The sequence below is a fragment of the Hoplias malabaricus genome, chromosome 1, assembly GCF_029633855.1.
Source record: "Hoplias malabaricus isolate fHopMal1 chromosome 1, fHopMal1.hap1, whole genome shotgun sequence".
NCBI classification, from domain to species: domain Eukaryota; kingdom Metazoa; phylum Chordata; class Actinopteri; order Characiformes; family Erythrinidae; genus Hoplias; species Hoplias malabaricus.
In genome coordinates, this window is record NC_089800.1 from 38,045,320 (window position 1) to 38,067,662 (window position 22,343).

The 22,343-nt window shown below is 40.6% G+C and overlaps 1 protein-coding gene across 1 annotated transcript; it reads left to right on the plus strand.

Annotated features, from left to right (window-relative positions):
• Positions 1–18,463: 18,463 nt before the first annotated feature.
• Positions 18,464–19,429, plus strand: LOC136667396 (odorant receptor 131-2-like). The gene has a single exon (XM_066645017.1). The coding sequence runs from the start codon at positions 18,464–18,466 to the stop codon at positions 19,427–19,429; it is 966 nt and encodes a 321-aa protein (XP_066501114.1).
• The last annotated feature ends 2,914 nt before the right edge of the window (positions 19,430–22,343 follow it).

Here is a 22,343-nt window from a genome sequence, read left to right on the forward strand (position 1 = left end):
AAGGAATATTTGGTTGAGTGAGGCGCAGGGTGTCAAAGAGGGTTTGGCTTATGGCGGACTTGTCAGTCCATAGAGCCAGAACTACGTTGTCCACATGATAGTCCTGCATGGTGATACCATTCACGATGGGAAGGCCAGGAGCGTCTGTTGCGGACGGTTTAGTGAAAGTGCATAGGAATGTGTTTCGTTGTTCTAACATGGCACTAGGGGGCCAGGAAGAGACTGCAGTCTCTGGCGTGGCCGCCATGGGCTCAGTTTCCTCTTCCTCAAAGTGAGGGATCTGACTTGGTGCATCTCCTATTGATTCAGGCCGGATTTCGAGACGGCAACACTGAGCTTCCCGGTGGTGTGGGGTGCAGATAGGCAAAGGCTCACGCACTTGTGCCCAGATCTTTGACCTTTTGAAGTCAATCAGTGGTTCGAAGCGATTAAGGAGATCTTTGCCGATGAGGAAGGGAATTGTTTCGAGAGGAGACACATGAACTGGATGCACTAAAGTCATTGGTCCGATGGCTAATATTTTAGTGCCATAGATTGGATAGTGAGGCCTGCATGTGAATATGGCTGAATTTTAAGAGAACAGTTTTGGAGCTGTATCTCGCGATTTTCACGCCACGCAATGGCTCGAACCTGGTGGAACAAGGCGGAAGACATGAGCGTGACATCTGATGCAGTGTCCAACAGAGCCTCATGTACTAGCCTTCTCTCCACAATGGTGGACAGATAGAATTTGCGTGCAACTCCTTTCTCAGTTAAGTGTCCCATGAATTGTCGGACGGGTGTGTCACCTTCAATGACAGAAGGGTCATTTGGCGTTAAACCTTCTTTACCGTCTAACTGAACAACTAAAACAGCACTGGAGGGTGTTTGCAAGTCACCCCCCTGTATCATTGGGCCTTCAGTGTTTGTTTGGGTCACGAGGAGATTGCACGGTGCGCTAGAAGACGGAGCTTCGCTTGTCACTTCTCCTACATAACTCTCTAACATTTCTGGGGTGTTAGAGGATGGCTTTGGGTTAGACCGCATAGAGGTGATAGAAAGAACGTCAGGTTTTTTCTTTTTCTCTTTGCAAATCATTGCAAGCATTCGGCGGATGTCCTCTAACTCCTGAATTCCTTGCCTTTAAGCTTGTCTTTGGTGTGATTTTCTTTATTTTGATACCAGTATTTCTCTTTCTTTTCTCTATTGGAATCAGAAAGCTGGTTCTGAGCTGTTCGCTCATATCCCTTATGGGGATGTGATGGTTTTCCACGGCCCGCACCGCGGTTTTCTGCAGGGTAATAGTCACGACCATACCCAGCCCTGTCCCGAGGGTTCCAGAAATCTTTGTCGTGATTTCTGTCTGGCCTGCGAGGAGGGTAGCGCTTGTATTGGTGTGAGGGCGGATGAGGCTTCGGGCCCTCACTAGTCCACGGAGTGGAGGAAGGGTCCAGGGAGGATCTTGTTGGATCGGCCTGGGTGGCCCCTTCCAACTCTAAATGTGGGGAGCTGGAGTCGACATTAAAGACTTGGGGTGTTTCGGACCGTCTGTTGGGAATTTGTTGGGATTTTAGGAAACCCCTGAGTGCTAAATCATGCAGCTGTCTGCTAGACAGGGTGCGAGGGCAAGCTGAGACTCCCAGCTGATGACTGGTGTGGGGATGGAGGTTTTGGATAAATAGTGATTTGAAATTTAACTCTTCCTCCATTCCGGAGTCATTTCTAGGTCCGAAATACGCCTGTCTGAGTCGGTTAAAATATTGCTGAGGGGATTCCTGACGTTGCTGTTTTATGTTCAAAGCAGCAGCCAGTCCGGTCTGTGACAGGTGATTGGAGAATTCTTCCTCCAATGCTTGGCACAGCACATCATATCGCGATTTTACATAGTCTGGCTGACGTTCAATGAAGTTACTGACGTCTCGGTTGGAGGTCAGTTTGATCACATATAGTCTGTCATCTATGGTGATCCCGGGGAACCTTTGGAGGTAGAAGTCAATATCTTTTAGGTAGGAAAAGATATCATTAGAACCGTCAGGTTTGGGATCGAAGCGGGTTATATTACGCGCGATTTTATCTAGGTCCTTGTATGAGGGACCGTGAGAGGGTAAAGGTTGAGGGGACCAGACCCCGGGTTGCAGTGCTCTGGGTCTAGCAGGGCGTTGTAAGGGACGGCTGACAGGAGACACAGGGGAAGGTGAAATACCCATTGATACCAGAGGAGGTGCTGCAGCAGCTCTACAGGTTACGGTCCCTGAGTCTGGTTCCTGATCCTCACTATCTTCCTGCTGGTCCTGTCTTCCTATAGCGGCACTAGGTGGCACGTCAGGAGTGACCTGGGGCAGTGTTTTCCCTTCAGCTATTTCGCTTTGAAGTCAACTTAGCTCTGCCTCTACCTTTGCCTGCTGTCGCCGTGATACGTCAAGTTCACGTTCACTGGCCCTGAGCTGTACTAAAGCGAGGATGGCTATTTGACCTAATGCCTCCGTTAGGGACTTGCCCTTGACCATGTGGGTTAAGTGGTTCTCTATCCACTTAGCCACCATGTGGTCACGACCGACCAGGGAGGTCTTCTGCACAGCCTCTGCAAATCCAGGCATCACATCACTGGTGATGCTGGTCAGAACAGAGAATGCCTCATCCCACAAACCTTCTACATATACTTCCGAGGGAGATGTCCCTTCTGCCATGTTAGCTGTGTTTTAACTGCGAGGTGTAATTCACTTCTATTTAGTTAGGATTAATTCTGTTAATCCCTTTTCTAACTAAACCTGAACTAAATTCACCTGTACCGAGTGCTCTAAGAGTAACTGCTAGTCTGTATGGTGTTGGAGTTCACTTGTGAATCTCTAAGGGAAGTCTGTTAGTAGTAGAGGGTGGAGTGAAAGTTGCTATGCGCCAGTGAGTACAAGAAGAGAGAAAAGAAAATTTTTTTTTTTAAATTTTTTTTCAATAATTAAAATTATTAAAAATTTTGAATTAAAGAATTGTCAAAAAATTTGGATTAAAAATTTTAAAATTAAGTAAGATTTATTACTAGATATAATTTCCAATTAAGGAATTATGGAAGTAAAAGGATTTTCCGAATTAAAGAATTATTAATAATAGCGAAATTAAAAGACTTTCTCTTTTAATTGCGTTTGTGATCTGGTATCAAGTTAAAGTGTCAATCTCTAATTACTGCACACTGTCTGCTGTAGTTGTATCAACTTATTATGTTTCCAAGCCTTTACTTGTAATTATTCAGATGTGCAGAGTTTAGAGACAGCCACTAGAGCTGTAATACCAGGTCTTATCAGTGTGAACTGGTCGACAATTTCAATTGCGATAGCAAGTTTCTCCACTAGAGGGTACTGAAGGTAAGTCTGAATGGCAACAGCAAGCTTCAGTATTTAAGTTGAACTTAAATTGTAATACCAGACTGGGGCACCAGAGGGCGACAAGCAGGTTATAATGCAATAGCAGCAATGGACACCAGTCGGCGCTGGTGGAAATCCTAATAAACACGGCACGAGCAGACACAATATAACACAAATGGGAATTTCCACTGTAGCGGGAAGAGGGCGTTTTAACACTAGAGGGCGTTATCAAACTAAAATCTAAAATGGGATAAAGATTTTAAACGCTCAGATACTTTATCAAACTAAAATTAAAAGTTTAAAAGGGGACAGAGATTTTACACTAAGGTATTTTAAAAGAATTTCATCTGTAATGACAACTTTTAAACACCAGAGGGCTGCTAAACACTTATGTTGCCAAGGCGGACATCCTCCCAACCACTAGAGGGTGTACGGGAATCAAACGTCAAGGGTAGCACCACACTTGACCAAAAGGAGGAGCACGGGAGGACACGCTTCAATAGACGCTAGTTATGAAGTATTTTTCCCTGCAATTACGCACTTATACCACAAGAGGGAATTAGTCTTCCTCTGTTTTGGGGGCGTTTTGAATTTCCCTCCTTAGTTTCAGCTCCGCCCCTTCAAAGGGGGTCGTTCCTTTCCTGAAACTGCGTTCAGTCTAACTGGAACAGCTGACAAGAGCAGACCGCTCTTCACACAAGCCGTATTTTCGGCTGTTTCTGTAATAACCTCCCAATCGCCTAGCACGCGATCTCGTTATTAACGCTGGTAGCGACCCAGTTTAAAACGAATGGAGGTGTTCGGTTCGGTGGTTTCTCGCCGGGATTCGCGGCTGAGGGGTCGAACCGACGGTACTTATCCCAGAACAGAGTTCCGCGTAATGGGGGTGTACCCAGGCCTCGATTTAATGCATGCAAAATGGCGCAGCCGCGCACTTTAAAAACAACCAAGCTTAATTTTCTCAACGGTATATACCACAGAACAGTTTTTCAACAATAACAAACACAACACGAAATTGCCCACATCAAGCTTTGAATCTCAATCGTTATTCAGCAACACAAACAGCGGAAAGTATTTCATAAACCCAAGCTGAGATTGTTTCAGTGTTTTACAGTTTGTACATTAAAAAGCCTTTTTCCTGGCCTCGCGTGGGCGCCAAAAAAAAAAAAAAAAATTATTGGAAAAGGCTTATATGCCTATATGTAGCGTATGTTGGTCATACGCCGATAAATATAAATATATTTTTTATATTTATATTTATAGTTTGTGTTTATAGCGTTGACCTTATTCAAACTTATAATCTCTGATATTTGACTTAATGATATTAATTAAAGTTTATAATTGGCTTAAGCAATTAAAACTTTAATAATTAGTTTGAGAATGGATAATAATCAAGCTAAGTGAGTTCTTCAGGATTTTCAGGAAATTTAATGAACAAACTGTACACACTGTAATTTCAAATAATGAAAGTTTTATTAATAAGAAGAAAGATATTTAATTAACATAGCATGACCTTGTAATCTCACGGCCTCACCGCAGGGGAAACCGATTTGACCTTAAAGGTGAGCTAGGCACTTCTGGCTTGTGACTAAAGTGTTGCTAACTGAGGTTTAATTAATATAAAAATTTATCAAGAGATTTGATTCAATTTTCAGCTCTGGAGATGCGTAAGTTTAGCTTACTTTTTCGTCGATTCTCACCACTCGTTGAATACCGAGGCTCTCTGAGGTCCTGGGAGTGAAGGCGTCTCACTTAGTTTCGCGGTTCTCTCGCGGAAGATTCCAGGCTGAGTCAGCGTGGAGGTCTTTCTTCGTAGGTTGAGTCGCCTCGGGCGTACTCGGAGTGTGATGACGCAGGCGGCAGGATCCTCTCTTTGGCTTACGGACTTGAGCAGGAGTGTCCAACCATATGGATGTTTTGGATGAGAAGTTTCGCTAGTTACTGCAGATCCAGAACTGAAAATTGATTCAATAAACTTACTTATTCTACGACTTTCTTTATCTCGGCGGTGTTTCTCACTCTGGCCATGAATAAGTTCACCTGCTTTGATCAGTCGTGAGATTAAACTTAGATTGGGCGATAAAACATAAACACGATTAAAAGAAAAGAAGATATTCAAATCACTCGACGTATTAGTAAGGCTTCATACTCTAGCTAATTCAAGACGTGATGAAGTCTTTAAGGTTCTTCTTTGTTTCGTTCGTCGGCGTGAAAAAGGGATAGGCGTCTCGCTTGGAGAGGTTAAGCTTGAAGAGATGTTCTGAGCTGAACCGCTGAGTTGTGTTGTTCTCTTGTCTCTTTCTGTTCTGCTCGACTCTCCTTTTGTTTTTTTCAACTCTCCACTGTGTGCTGAGCTGAACTGTTTTTCAAAGCCAGTGCGGTCACGCCCTAATGGGAGGCGTCCTTTTCCGATTGGATGCGAGTTCAAGGCTCACGTGACTCTCACGAGGGAGAGAGAGGAGGGGGAGTTTAAATCAGCGATTCACAGAAACGGAATATAAATTTCGCGTATTGAAATTCCTTATACATGTTAGTAATATACAACAATGAGTATCCTGGATTATTAATATCAAACATTTACATAAGATTTCATCTTGGGTACGTTGTTTTTACGTCCCGTTTACAATGATACGTTAGAAGTATTAATTCTGGTGTTAATTCACTTTTCTAATCAGAGACAGAACTTCTTTTCATGGTTGACAACAGTAATACACATCATTTCATTAGAAGGTGGGTGTTCATCTGAGGACAAAGAAAGTGACATTAATACATATTGTTTATACACATTAATCAGAATTTGATTTCATTTCGTTATTGTGTAGGCGACCCCGAGCGAGGCGTAGTTTCGCCAGTGTCCATTTGGGGTCGCTGTTGGTCCATGCCGTTAGTCCGTTGCGGATGGTTAATGAGAGGTCAAACCGAGTTCACCCCTGCTAACCATTTGTTGATCCCTGCAAGCGATAACGACGAGACCCTTAGGTGCCACTTCGTTATAAAACGGGATTATAACTCCCCCCTTTTGTTTGATGTCCTTTTAGTCTAAGAGCATCATAAAGTGGATTTGTTATCTTTATGTTTCTGAAGGGAGGAAGGGGGTCGTAGCCAGGTTCTGGTCAATCCTTTGATGTAGGCCTTATGTGCGTGCGTAAGGTTCTGTGTGTTTGGGGGGGGCTGCAGGATCTTTGCATCCCTGTGGTTTGTGGAATGTTGGCTTCGGGACCAGACGAAGGTCCTGGTCAGAGTGAGATTTAATTCAAAACTTTTCATTTCTTTATTTCTTCATTTTGATTTTTCATCCGTTATTCGGTCCATACTCCACTACAGTAGGAAAACTCATCATTATCATCATCATCATCTTTTCCGCTTTTCTATTTCAGGGTCGCTGTGTAGTAGGAAAATTATAGTTTAAAAAAAAACTATAGTTTATTACAGCAAAGCTCAATGCCACACCTAGAGCATGAAAGAGACCTCAGATCTCGGACCCTCAAAGTGGTGACAAGAGCTTCAGGATCAGCGATGAAGAGGAAGTCCACATGCTCCCTCAGAATGATCTTCTAAGCAAAGGCCCAGAAGAGACCTGCATGGGCATGTTTCTCACAAGGAGGAAGATCAGCAATCACAGAGAATCCCCACAGAGACCTTCAGAATGCCACCAGCTCCAACAGAGTGGTCGCCATATCTAAGACCATGTCTCTGGCCAAAAGGAAGAAGAAGAAGAATGTCCGCTGCTGCAATGCTACAAGGCCTGTGTATACAATGCTCCAGAAAGCCTAGTGCCGGAAAGCACCGCACATCAGTGACATACTCCCAGCTATCTCCAGTCCATCTCCAGGGATACGTAAGGTCATTTGGTTTCATTTCTTTCATAGCTCAGGAGATTGGTGCTGGATGCTTTGCTGGAATAAACTATAGCCTTTTTAGAATTTAGGGTAATTATCATAGAGAAGCTCCCTCATATATTAATCTCCCTGCTCCCTCGTGTATTGCTGTAATCCATTTCATTATATGTGTCATGCCCTTGTCCTGTTGTCTGTTTTACCTGCCATGTGCTCATGTAGAACATGGGGTCCTCATCAGTCTCACTTGTAATCCGTCCCTCTCGTTATCTGTTCCAGGTGTCTCTTGTCTGTGTTATGTATTTAAGTTCCCTTGTGTCACTTCCTCAGGGCTGTCATTCATTTCCAGTTTTCGTTTTCAGTTGTCGTTTCCTATATCATGTTATCAAGTCTGTTTGTCTCCGCTGTTTCTTTGTCATTGTTTCCCATGTTGTTGTTTTGTTTCCTATCATCGTTTTGTTTCCCAGTCTAGTCTGTCTCTACTATTGTTTCGTTTCATTTCCCATGTCATGTTTAGCTCTCTAGTCTGTCTGTACCATTAGTCCTGTTTAGCTCTCCGTGTTTTAGTTTCAGTCTGTTTAGCACTCTGTGTCCAAGTTTAGTCTGCTTGGCTCCCTTTGTCCATGTCTCTGTTAGCTCCCTGTTTGTTTGTCTTTCTGTAGAAATCTCTCTGTTTTGTTATATCTTGTTTAAATAAAAAGTATACTGTGTTTTAGCAAGTGTACCTGCCTCCGTCAGTCTGCTCCGTGATCCTGACAATATGAATGTATATAATGAATATTTATTTGATATTACATTTAATAAACCAGTTGTGTGATAAAACCAATCCTTGGTTATTTGTTTGTGTGTGCTCCTTTCTTGTACAGAATTATTACTTTTACTTCAGATTCAGTTTTGGAGCCAAGAACCTACAGTGGGTCAAATAATAATTAATTCTAGCTAATTCTGCTATATAACATGTAAAGTCATTCAACATGATGACCTACATGTCCAAGCTAAAATTGGACAGGTAAAGACACTACGTATTATTTAATGGCTCCCAAAAATGGAGCTTGCCAAAATGAATTAATTAAATAATTATTAATCAAATAATAATTAACTACCACTGACTCATAGTATATAGTATTTATGCCACCGCAACGTGGGGCATAATTATTTTACTACACTACAGGGTGGGCCATTTATATGGATACACCTTAATAAAATGGGAATGGTTGGTGAACTTCCTGTTTGTGGCACATTAGTATATGAGAGGGGGGAACTTTTCAAGATGGGTGGTGACCATGGTGGCCATTTTGAAGTGGGCCATTTTGGATCTAACCTTTGTTTTTTTCAAAGGGAAGAGGGTCATGTAAATGGATGAAGGTGGGCTTGATAGAGAGGGGTCCCCTCCAGGGTAAGCAGGCTGCTTCTGGTGTTCTTGGAGCGGTGTGACATCAGTTGGGATTCCTTTTTGGGAGTGCTGTTTGCTGTTCTTGCTGGGAGTTCCAGGAAAGAGGTGACATTGGAAGAAAAGCTTCTTTTTTTTTTCAAGGTCAGAGGTGGTGTCTGGAAGTCCGTAAAGTTACTATATTAAATATTTACTAATCTCAGGTTAAACAACAAAGACAGGAGTCACCCCATCAGTACTATCACCACCTGAGACAAGCTTATTTCGGGCCCAGAAATGAACCTGGAATGGAAGAAGACTTGGACTTCAAAACACTGTTTGTCCTAAATCTCCATCCCAACACCAGTTACCATCTAGGGGTCTAGCAAACAGCTGCATGACTTAGCACTCAGAGGCTTTTTAAAAGACAAGCAAATTTTAAACCAACAGCCAGAAATGCCACAAAATTTCAGCCGTTATACTCAGCCTTCCCCCCATGGAGCTAGAAGAAGCCACTAGGGCTGAATCATGGTAAAATCCGCTCCATCTCACTGGCTTACAGAAAATCAGGAGAACAATAAACCTCTGCAATCTAGTAGGAGTTATAATCGCTCCAGTCCTCAATGGTCAGGTGAAACCCAACATCACTCAAACCACTGGGTTAATCAGTTAATGTCAGGGCACTGTCAGAATAAATTCCCATCCAGTAGGCATGAGAATCCAGCACCCAAGGAAAACATGGAGGACCATGGATGTCCCCAAAACTCGCACACACATGATAAAACCCTAGACAAAAGTCCCATTCCTAACACAACTAATGAGAACTGGCACCAGTGTGATAGCTCAGTTGCTGCAAATAAGTCAGAAGTATCTGGAATTAGGACAGACATTCCAGAAACCACAGAACAAACTTTAAACCAACCAACCAACTTTAAACCACTGAATTGATTTTACACCGGTGTAAAGAAGAGCATCAGAGAGCTGACCTCTTCTCAGACCCTTCAGGTGAAACTAAGCATGTCCCAAGGTCCCCTGCATCTCAGACTGGCATGTCTGACCAATTTAATCGGGGGTGGGGTCAGACTCCTCTTAATGTCATGGTTGTTCAAGGTGCACCACAGTTCCTGGGCCATTTAAAACAAAGGTGATGTGCTCGTAGATTACAGCTGACCACAGTCCTGGAAAAGAAGCTTATACAAGAAGCTCTTTTGGACACTGCATCAGACATCACTCTGATGTCCTCCACACTATTTGATGAAGTGTGGGCTGCAGCACATCACACCACATGGAGATGGCTTTTAAAAAACTGTTCCCTCTGAATTGTGTCTTATTCATACACTGGTATCAAAATAAAGTCTGTGGCAAGAGTGCTCTTAACAATAAGGTAGATAAGTCTGGTACACCTTGTACATGTGTCTCCTATTGAAAACATTCCTTTCCTTATTGGCAAGTACTTGCTCAACTGGCTTAAGCCACTGATTGACATGTTTGAAGATCTGGGCACGATTCACAAACACCTGCCCATTTCACACTCACATAACCTTGAAGCTCAGTCCTGTCATCTAAACACCAGGACCACAGAGGCGTTCAGCACCTTTCACACTCCAACAGTGACAAAGTATGCCATGAGCCAGAGAATCTCAGCTCAAGATGAACAAATGACTGTCCAAACAGTAACCGCTCAATTTCCTAACACCCAACTGGACCCCAAATGGCCTCCGAAAAGCGATAAACTAAAAGACCTGACAAACCAGGGTAACCACAAAAACTTCCAATGTGATTTTGATCCTATTCAGTTCCCAAGTGCAGGACAAAAAGAAACTAAAGCAAAACACATAGTCCAGAAAAAGACATACAGCACACAATAGGATAGGGACAGTGTACAAAACTCATTAGAGCTGCATTTGCAGTTAGCCAGCAGAGGCTGGAAAAGAGCAAAAAGAGGATGCAAAAATGGCTATGACCAGAAGGTGTTCCATTGTAGGCTGCAAAGGGGGGACAAGTTGCAAAAGTACAGCTTGGTTAAATTTGCCCAAAAGTCCACGAAAAGTGAGAAGCAAGCTCACAAGTTCCAGCCACATGGGTCAGACCCACACAGGGTCCTAAATCTTTTCCCCATTATTCATCAGATGAAAGTGGATAAAGATCAGCAAAGTGCTGACTTCAAAGGGGTTCACCACAGCCAGATGGAGCCTCACCAAATCCCCATGGGACTTGTAGGGAACAACAACACACTTGTTAAGTCATAAAGAGCAGCAGACACCCAAAATATCTTTAATTGTCAGCTTCCACAACCGGGTATATAAAAAAAAAAACAGCAAAAAAAACAACAATCAAACTTTCATCTGTACTCACTTGCGTCCACCTGATAAAACCAGTGTTGTATCAATATAGAAGTAAAATTCTAATGTATACTTTAAGCATTGTATTCCATTCTTGCTTGTGTATCGCCATCCATCGCTAAGCACAACTAATTAATTAAGCCACAACAAACTATTCAAAAGGGGGGTGATACAGTCAGCACACACAGTACTGCTTTAAATTTTTTTATTCTTAACTGGAAAATTTATTTTTGTTTGTTTCTTCAGTAATCTAAGTTGACAACACACACATTCAATACCAAACAGGCTTAGGCCCACTAGGTATTTTAAATCAGTGTTCTCAGTAGTTAGCGCAACTATAGAGGAACTCTCTGCTTTTCCAGTAATTGCCAAGATTATTGAAAGTATTTGCATGGGTGACTACTGAAAATTTTCTTTGATAACTAACATTTCCTTAGCTAACAGACACTCTTAAAGTAACGTGAACCCTAATACCAGCTTACATTTTGGATCAAGTCCAATAAAGCATTATTCCCATATTAAATTATCCCAGAAAGGTATCGACCAAGAATGTATGAATGAATGTCTCCAGTTATCTTACTATCTACATTAATCTCCATATTGTTGGTCCACTGCTTTCAGAAGGAAAACATCAAACCAAAAGGGGGGATTGTAGTGGAGATGAATATGTTTTATTAATTTCTAATATGAAATTTGACTTTTTGGGACTTAATATGCAGCGAGTTATCTTATTATGAAAGACCTCTCTTCACTCTCAGTCACTCTTCGTCCCACAGCCCAAATCAGAATTTGAAATAATCAAGCAGAGAAGGATCGTAAACCACACTCCAGGATGGTTTATGACCCAAAGTCTCATAGGGTCAAGAAAGAAATATGTGTTGATAGCAAATACACTATGCTCTCAATCTTCAGAACTTCTCAATGTACATAATTAAACCTCAGTTCCCATTGGTTTAAAACGGTTTAAAGTTACATATGTGTACCGCGGTTTGAAATTAATTCCATTTAGACAATCAAAATGGGTGGAATTAATTTACATGTGTTTAAAATCACCTTTTTATATGAACTTATGTAGGAACTAAAGTAGCAAGATACTCTGTGTGTCATTTGGTTAAGAATTATGTAAAACATGGTTTTGTCTGAATGATATTACTTTGTGTTAACATATAATCTTTTATATTGCAAAAGCATGGTTCAGAATCCTTGGATATTCCTTTGACAGGAATCTTCCTTAAGTCTTTGTCTTGTTAAGTGTCATAAACTGGGTACAGGAAACATTCAATCAGGAGCAAGAGATGCTCCAATCCTCAATCCCTGAGGAACAATCAGGCATTGAAGGCGGGTTTCCTAATATCTGGTTAAAAACCAGTGGCACAAAAAAACTCACTCATAACAGAACAAGAACAGAAGAACAAGAAGAGATGGAGAAACAAGTTTTGTTTTTAGTCAGTTCAACTCAGTTAGGGTTCAGGGAGAATTCTCAGGTAAGGGAGAGCCCTGGCTCTCTCTCGAGAGCTCTCAGTTCAGAGTTCAGCTCTTCTGAGGTCTTCAGGCTTTTTCAGAAGCTTTCCAGATTCTCTTATGGCTCTTTCTTAAACAGTCTTGGTCTCCTCAAGCAGCGTCCAGACAGAACATACCCAGAACATAGAAGGAAAATGTAGAGAGAGAAGAGAAGAGGAGAGGTGGAATGAAGGAGAATTCACTTCCAGGCCAGAAGTTCAGCTAAGAGAGCCCAGAACTTCCAAGCAGAAGTTGTATTTTTATTTCTAGTAGGAAAACTATAGTTAAAAACAAAAACTATAGTTTATTCCATCAAAGCTCAATGCCACACCCAGAGTATGAAAGAGACCTCAGATCTCGGACCCTCAAATGGTGACAAGAGTTTCAGGATCAGCGACGAAGTAGAATGCTCCCTCAGAATGATCTTCTGAGCAAAGGCCCAGGAGAGACCTGCATGGGGATGTTTCTCACAAGGAGGCAGAATAGCAATGACGGAGAATCACCACAGAGACCTTCAGAATGCCACCAGCTCCGACAGAGTGGTCATCGTATCTAAGACCGTGTCTCTGGCCAAAAGGGAGAAGAGGAACGACCACTGCTGCAATGCTACAAGGCCTGTGTCTACAATGCTCCAGAAAGCCCCATGCCGGAAAGCACCGCATGTCAGTGACATCTGCTCCGTCATTCTGCTCCGCGATCCTGACAATATGAATGTATATAATGAATATTTATTTGATATTACATTTAATAAACCAGTTGTGTGATAAAACCAATCCTTGGTTATTTATTTGTGTGTGCTCCTTTCTTGTACGGAATTATTACTTTTACTTCAGATTCAGTTTTGGAGCCAAGAACCTACAGTGGGTCAAATAGAATAATTATTAATTCCAGCTAAATCTGCTATATAACATGTAAAGTCATTCAACATGATGACCTACATGTCCAAGCTAAAATTGGACAGTTAAAGACACTACATATTATCTAATGGCTCCCAAACATGGAGCTTAAGAAAATGAATTAAATAATTAATTATAAATCAAATAACAATTAACTATCACAGACTCTGCTATATAGTATTTATTCCGCCACAATGTGGGGCATAATTATTTTACTATACCGGTTTCCTCCTACAGTCCAAAAACATGGAGGTTAGGTGAATTCCAGGTCATTCCTGGTTGAGAGTACACTGTGCGTTTGGCTGCCACTTCTCGCCAGTGTGTGTGTGAATTGAATGTTGAGTGTTGATTGTAAAGCGTTCTTGGGTTTCTGGCGCTATATATGTATAACATTAGATAATAAAAAATTTTAAATGTTCTGATATAAAGTGTAAACCCTTTCTAGAGGAGCAGAAGCTTGTATTGCAGGAAAAGGGGGTAATCTATGTAGCTTTTTTCTTAAGAAATGTCAAAACAGCTACATAGTTTTTGTATTGATGCAGTAAATAACATAATTTTAAGAGACTGCTGCCCATAATATGCAAATATTATTATCTTAAAATGTCTGATGGCATGCTGTCAGAGTCCTACATAACAATAAAAATATTTTTAATCCTATGTTTATTAACCATTGACCCTATCAAGAACACAAACATTTAAGAACACTCTGTTTTTTTAGTTAACTGGGACTTTCAGCAATGCCCGGGATTCCTGAGAGGCTAATTACATGGTGTGAAAGCAATTAAGCAGGTTCTAAATTATTAAACATACTTTGTTATGCACGTTTAAAATTAGATGTTTCATTAAGTGTTTGGAAAAGCCTCTGATATGGAAAATGTCTCTAAGGATTTCTTGGCAATATGAGACTCAGTACACTATTATCTGTTACTTCTGGTAATTAGACAAATGCAGAATGGAAAACAAATGTTCATTGGCTCTGATTATACCCAGAGGAAAACAGCCTTACACCTCTACTAAAATATTACATAATTCGGTTGTAAACATGTTGATGTAATTTGCCCACAGAACATCTTGCAGTCCTCTAGACACATGATTATTTACTGATATTGTTCTTATTACTGTTTTGTTTTCCACCTTTTATTTATTTATTTATATATTTATTTATTTATCTATTTATTGAATATGTAAAACATGTTAACACCATTTTTTATGCTGGCTGCTCAAATGTTTTTTTAATCAATTTTATGACTTTTAGTTGCTTTTTTATATTAAACCCATTGATCCAGTCAGAGACTTGTACAGAGTTTAGTTTGTTTGTTGACAGATGGTGGATGTTCTAAAAGGTTTCATTCGGGTATTTTAACATATAGGTTATATTTTTTATATAATAATTTTGAACTTCTTCATTTCCTGGTAGCATGTTTTTTGTTGTTTGAGAAGGTACTTTTACTTGAGTTAAATTTCTGTCCAAGAAACTATAAAAAACAGATTTAGGGAACTCCACCCATATTTGCAATATTACATTCTGAAACTTGAAGAGACAATGTTTTAAACAGATATAGATAAACTTTTATTTCATACTGACTATGTATAATTGATGTAGGCCTACAGTGAATTTGACCTTCTGCTAACTAACTAATAAAAGGGAAATCAAACTGTGCTGGAAATTAAGCTGGAAACCCACAATCTAAAGCAGGGTTTTTCAACAACTGGATCAGCACTCTTGGGTGGATTGCAGAGAAAAATAATTATTAAATAACTCAGTTTAAGTGGGTGTGGGACAGTGGTGCAACAGGTAGTGCTTTTGTAACACAGCTCCAGTGTCCTGAGGTTGTTGGTTTGAGCCCCACTCCAGGTGATTTTGAAGAGTTTGGTGTGTTCTCCCTGTGTCCGCATGGGTTTTCCTCTGGGTTCTCCAGTTCCCTCCAACAGTCTAAAACACACATTGGTAGGTGAACTGGCTGCTGGCTGCTCAAAACCACACATATGTGTGGGTGTGTTTTGATATGTGAAGCATGTTGTGTTTGTGCCTTGCGCCCAGGATTTGTTGTGTTCGTGCCTGGATTGCGGACAGACTCTGGACCCACCTTGATCCTAATCTGGATAAGTGGTTACAGGCGATGAGTAAATGAATAAACAAAATTAACATTTACATAAACACCCCCTTGTGCAGGCTTTATGTTATGCTGCAACCTAGACAGTCTAGTTAGCTTGCATGCTGCTGTTCTAACTTTAAATGTAGGGTGACCAGATCTGAGATGGTGAAAAAGAGTTGGGGGGTCATGCAGACTGCAGACATGCAGACTGACCAATTAAATGTTTACAGAGAAAGTTATCGACCAATAACGGTAGGTCTACAGTCAGAACGTCCAATCCGAAGATTTTAGGCTACTTCACCACACCCCCTTCTTACTCAAGCGAACCAAACGGAGTAGGGGAGGGTGGGATTAGTTTGTGAACGAAATGCTTCTTGAAGTTCTATGTAAGCTCTAGAAAAACAAAATTGTGAAATTCGGCCCGGACATTTTTTTTAAGTATTAAAAAAGAAAAAAAAAGAGGACGTCTGGTCACCCTATTTAAATGTGAATCCTATTTCTTATTTTTACTACTACTCCTTGATTTTAAGTGTAACTTTTCAAAGCTTTAAGTTCCACCTTGCAGTAGTAACATCAGGTGCTAGAATACAATTGATTCAACATTTAATGTGGAACTGGAAATGAACTAGCTACCTAGCCATCAGAGTACTGTTACTGAGGTTTTCTGCTTAAGAAAATTTGTTAGGAAAAGTGTCATACTATAGAATATTAAATAATATAATACTATAGTTATTATCATAGATTTAAGGGAGAATATACTGACATGTAGGTTTATTGCCTAACATGAATTGAGATCTTCTACCCTTAGGCAAAGCTGAGAATGTCAGGACTGGGCGGACTGACGGAGGCAGACACAAACAGAATAACAGACTTTGACACAAGAGAAAAAAAAAAATCAAATCAATAGATAACTAAGGACACTTAGACAAAGGAAGACCTAAACAGAGACTTGCACAGAGAGAGAGAGAGAGAGAGAGAGAGAGAGAGAGAGAGAGAGAGAGAGAGATACAGACAGACCTAGTCTGGGAGACAGATTGTCACGCCCTCGTCTCGTCATGTCTGTTTTCCACGGTCATGTGCTCTTTTAGCACATGGCTATGTTCTGTTTATGTTTTAGTCTCCGCCTTTGTTCCGCCTCCTCGTCTGTCATTTGTTAACCCGTCCTCCTCGTTATCTGTCCAGGTGTGTCTCGTTTATGTCTTGTATTTAAGTTCCCTTGTGTCGCTCCTGTTTGTCGAATTTCTCCTTTCTCCATTGTCTTCAGTCCAGTCGGTCATGTTATCTGTCTGTCTCCGTAGTTTTCCCCGTCGTCGTTTCATTTCCTTTTGTCGTTGTTTCACCTTTGTTTTGTCACAAGTCATGTCGTGTTGTTTATCTCCCGTTTTCTAGTCAGGTCATGTTTGTTTCATAGTTTTGTCTTTCTGTGTTTTTCCTGTTCCCAGTTTAATATCCTCGTCTTGTTGTTTTCTTTATAGCTTGTCTTTGTTTTGTTAGATCTTTTGTTATAATAAAATCATCGTGTTTTAGCAAGTGCGTCCGCTTCCGTCAGTCCGCCCCGTGATCCGTGACACAGATAGATACTTTAACAGAGGACCTTAGGCAGAAATAGACAGGATACAGAGAGACAGACACCTAGTCAGGGTTAACGAGACTGAGAGACCAATAGACAGACTAGAGAGAGAGATAAATACAGATTAGAGACAGAAATACTAACAGACTAGGGAGAGAGAGAGAGAAACACCAACAGACTAGGAATACAGACAGACTAGAAAGGTATACCAAGGGAAACTCTAACAGACCAACTGACCACAGAAAGGGAAATCCAAACAGTAGAACACAGCTACAAAATATACTGACAGACTTAAGGGATGAAAAAGAAACAGACCAACCAAACAGTCAAACAAGGGCAAGGGAAATGTCCAACTATAAAGAAGTCACACAAAGGAACTTAAATACACACCTGGGACAGATAACGAGGGGGCAGGACCACAAAGGAGGCACAATGAGAGGGTGGAGCTAAGGCAGGACTAGGACGAAGACAAAAACAAAACAATAACAGAGCCATATGCTACATAAGCACATGGTGTGAAAAACAGACAGGATAGTACAGGACAGGGCCAGGGCCTGACAGATAAATGGGATTCACCCTAATCCTGAATGATTTAATAGTGGTGTCGAGAAACAAACAGGCCAACATTCATTTATTAATTAATTGTCTGTAACCGCTAATCCAGTTCAGGGTCACGGTGGGTCCGGAGCCTACACACCCTGTAGGTAGCACCACTCCTTCACAGGGCAACAGGCCAACAGTATTTAATTTTGTAATGTGGTAAATGTTCGTTTTGCGTTCGGAGCAATCCTGTCCAAGGGGGTGGGTTTCTGACATGTTCCCAATGGTTCTGGTATAGCGCCTGGACCGACCAAAAACATATCAAGCTCTTGATCAAGTGGTTACAGAAGACGAACGAATGGATGGTTTAACTAAAGGCAATGGTTTGGTTGGTCACCCAGTTATTGGATGCAAGCTTAACAATGAGACAATAATTAGTTTTAAAATAATGACAGGACAAAATTATGCTGACTTACTTTGTGAATGATCCTCACTGTATGGTAAAGTGTTTGTAATCATGTAGAGACACACAGTTCCTGAAATGCCTGATAGGGGTGTTTTAATTTTATATGAATTAACAAATGCTTCAAGCTTAAGAGTTAGCTCCCCCCACCAACCAATTGCTTGTACTTACACACAATAAACCTTACGTGTCCATGATGTCAACAGTTGAATATTATAATCAGTCTAGATAACCTTATATATATGTTTATCCAAGGTCTCAGCATTATTTTCCTGACTCTATTGTTACTGAAGGTAATGCATTAGGATGTTCTTGATTGTTATCATGAGGCATAATTCTATAACATAATACATATATATATATATATATATATATATATATATATATATATATATATATATATATATATATATATATATATGTGTGTGTGTGTGTGTATGTCCTAGTGCTAAATAGTTTAGAATTAGTTGTCTAACATATTTTAAACACATAATAATTTATTGTTTTCTCCTACATATGTGCAGGGTGGACTGTAACAGTAGCCAAAACACAAACACTAGCTTTCACCAGCTTCAACTGGTTAATTCGGTTCCATCAATGATTAATTTAAATTTGGCCATTACACAGATATTTGTGTGGCCTTTTGTCTACGTCAACGTTGTCATGCTTTTCACCTTCTGCAGAAAGCAGGCTTTCAGAACTGAAACTCGTTACATATTGTTTGCCCATACCTTGCTGATTGATGTGATTTTTCTTTTACTGACTGATTTGGTGGTAATTATGTCTTACACCTATGTATTACTGCCTATGGCATACTGTATTCCATTCTGTATTCTGATGGAGACAGTCGCCTCATGCACACCTCTAACTATAACTGCGATGTGTGTGGAGCGATATGTGGCCATATGTTTGCCACTGAGACATAGTGCTATATCCACTCCCAGCAGAATTATGACCACTGTCCTTATCATTTGGATCTTAAGCTCCATAAAGCCGTTTATAGATGTGTTTATACTTGCTGCAACTGTTTCAAAAGAATATTTTTTAGAGCCTACCCTGTGCCATTATGATATAATGACACCAGAGGAATGGCATCATTTTATGAGGGCAATTTTGTATTTTATTTCTTTTGTAATAATTGTACTCATTGAGTTCTTTTGCTATTTGATGATTGTGCTTGCGGCACGGACAGCGTCTGTTGACAAGAAGTCAGCAAGCAAAGGTCTGCGTACCATCTCACTCCATATGCTTCAGCTTATCCTGTGTACCGTTGCGATAATTTGTCCCTATATTGAAGCATTAGTTATACAGATAGATATTAAACTGTACATAACAGTCCGCTTTTTCAACTTTATTACATTCAATGTCATCGCCCGGGCAGTTAGTCCACTTGTCTATGGCCTAAGAGATGAAAAATTTTACGCTGCCCTGGTATACCTCATGAGATGCAGACAGAAACATATCTCATCTGAAAACAGATGATCTAATTCACATCAGTGCTACTTTATGAAACATGTTAATTAAATATTTACAAAATGAGTTTTAAATGGAAATTATGAAGTGTTTTAATGGTACATTCACAATTTTTTATCAAATCAAAATATGTACCACAATTGACTGTGGTACGTCTTACAGTTCACATTTCTAGCAGCATAGTGACATTGGTTCTTGGAGTTGCAAATGCTTGAACATATTTGCAGTCTGAATTTGTGTTTTGGTCATGATTTTTGAATATATCTGTTCATGCCCAGATTTAAGTACAAGAGTTTGTGTGTGTGTGTCGTGCCCTGTTGACTGGTGCTCCGATCAGGGTGTGTTCCTGCCTTGTGTTCAGTGATGCAGAGTAGACTCTGGACCCAGTGTGACCCTGAATTGGATAAGCAGTAACAATCAATGAATGAATAAATATCTGCATTACTCTATGTGATACTCGAAAATGTTACATGTAATCAAGCAATGATAACATATAAAACAAACAATCCAATTTACCAGCAATATTTCATGAAAAGTACAAGTATAGTACTTAAGGAAACATGCCCAAGTGAATAGCCCAGCATAACTGTACAAAGTATAGTGAATACATAAGATAAATTTAAGGTAAAATTTGCTTTTGTTTAGTAAAACAGAGTGTCACATATTTAGAAAAAATATGCACACTATACATTCAAAAGTTTGTGCACACCCTGTATAGAAAATGGATTTGATTTTAAGCAGTAAAATTCACCTATTTTGGACATATAGCCTCTGTTGCACACACTTGCTTTTGTAATATGGAAAGTTAGACCTGAAGTGATAGGCAGAACATAACATAAGACTAAGCTCATCATACACAATGCCAAACACTGGCTAGATGACTATAATATCCTCCAAATTAAACCAAAGGAAAGTACAATAAGAAGACATCACAAGATAATCCATAATCAAAAATTATATTTCTATTGTCCTTGTGCTTGAATGTTATACATTCACGATACAGTATCAACATCTAGTGTCAAGCTTCAGAATAAAGTCTGGAAAACTGGCCATTAAATTTAAAAATAAATAACACAGAGGCCCACAAATGTTTGGACATATAGGGGTCGATTCCCAGACAGGGATAAAGCCTAGTTCTGGACAACAAAGCATTTTAATAACACAGATTTTCCATTCAAAGGAAAATATAGTCCAGGACTAGACTTAATCCCAGTCTGGAAAACAACCCCATTGTATAACATCAGAATACAAACTGATCTTTGATTTGTGCTACTCTTTTTTTTCCTTTTTGTTCAGAGTGATTTGAATGTTTATAAAAACGCCAGTCAACAGCCAGGTTCTGCATATGTTACATTTTGAAATCTTTTGGGTAGATATCATATGCCATCCATACTATCTACCTACTACCCATACTATATTGACACACATCAATATAGAATCACAATGAAAAATCTAAATGTTTATGCATGAACTACTATGCTCCTGTTTAAAGTCCATCAATAAATAAAAATAATGCACCATTTGTGTCAGTTTAATCACTGTACAGTGTAAGCAACCAACTTTCTGAAAAAATTATAATCTACATTTTTTTTTAATACACAGACTTTATTTGATTTTAAAAATGCTATAGGTTTAGGGGTTCCGGGATGCAGATGGAGTAGACAGACGTGTGTGCGACGCTCTCCAGCTAAAACTCGATTATTCTATAGCTAAAACTCGTTATTCGTGTAAAGAGAGATCTACAATACGCCAAAAGGGAAAAAATTGAACCACAAGAAGCAAATGTTATAAACAAACCATGCCAAAATATCAGGAGAAAAGCCGCTCGACTTCGAAAGCTAGCAAGGAAGCTTCACAAGCTAACGCTAACTTATCCGAAACTCCAAAGCTACCCGGGGCCGACGTAACTTCGACTGACCTTTTGGAAGCCATTAAGGAGCTCAAGTCCGATCTCAAAGGGGATAATGACCAACTTAAAAAATCTATGGACTCAATACGTCGAGAGATGAGCAGTAAGCTAGACATCCTCACTGAGGAGATACAGGGGCTGAAGGAGCAAACAGGGGAGATGGAGGTCCGCTTGGCGCAGGTGGAGGATTAGGCTACTGAAGTTTCTGGAGTTCTGACAACAGCCATACAGCGGGAAAGGACGATGCAGCAGAAACTCACAGACCTGGAATCCAGATCTAGGAGGAACAATATCCGCATCTTTGGAGTGGCTGAAGGCGAGGAAGGTAGCTCTGTATCACACTTTGTGTTTGAGCTTATAAAGCGTGAATTGCCAACGATGGCGGAGGTTGACTTAAAAATCCAGCGAGCCCATCGCTCCCTTGCTCCCAAACCAAGACCCGAGGCCCCTCCGCGACCCCTCATTATCAACTTCCTAGAGTTTACATCTAAGGAGCTGGTGCTAAGGGAGGCCTGGAAGAAAGGAAAAATACAGCTTGGAAACCGAACGCTGTTTTTCGACCATGACTACGCGGCGGAGATCATTAAAAAGCGCAGAGAATATAATGAGATCAAGAAAGCTCTAAAGGAGAGGGGCATTCGATTCCAGACCCCTTACACTAATGAGAATCCACTGGGATAACGGCATCCGAACCTACAGCAACGCGTATGAAGCAGGGCTGGAGCTAAAGAGACGAGGCTTCAATGTGGAGGTCCCCGCGGCAAGGGAGGAGGACGACGCGGCTGAGACCCGACTGAAAGAGCTATTGGGCTGGCAAAGACAGGAAAAGATCCACAAGGAAAGTCGACTTACAGCTGCGGTGAGAGCCAAAGAAAAACTTCGGGGATTCCAGAGGAAGCTCCCAGATTGACAGAAAGTTTAGGTGTAGGAGCAGCGATCAGTCAGATGAGTATCTAGCTTCAGAGGTTCACAGCTGGGAGCAGCAACATAAAGAATAATGAATGCTGGACACAT

Excerpts from the sequence above, each read along its gene's own strand:
- LOC136667396 (XM_066645017.1), top strand. The coding sequence starts at position 18,464 with ATGTGCAGGGTGGACTGTAACAGTAGCCAAAACACAAACACTAGCTTT.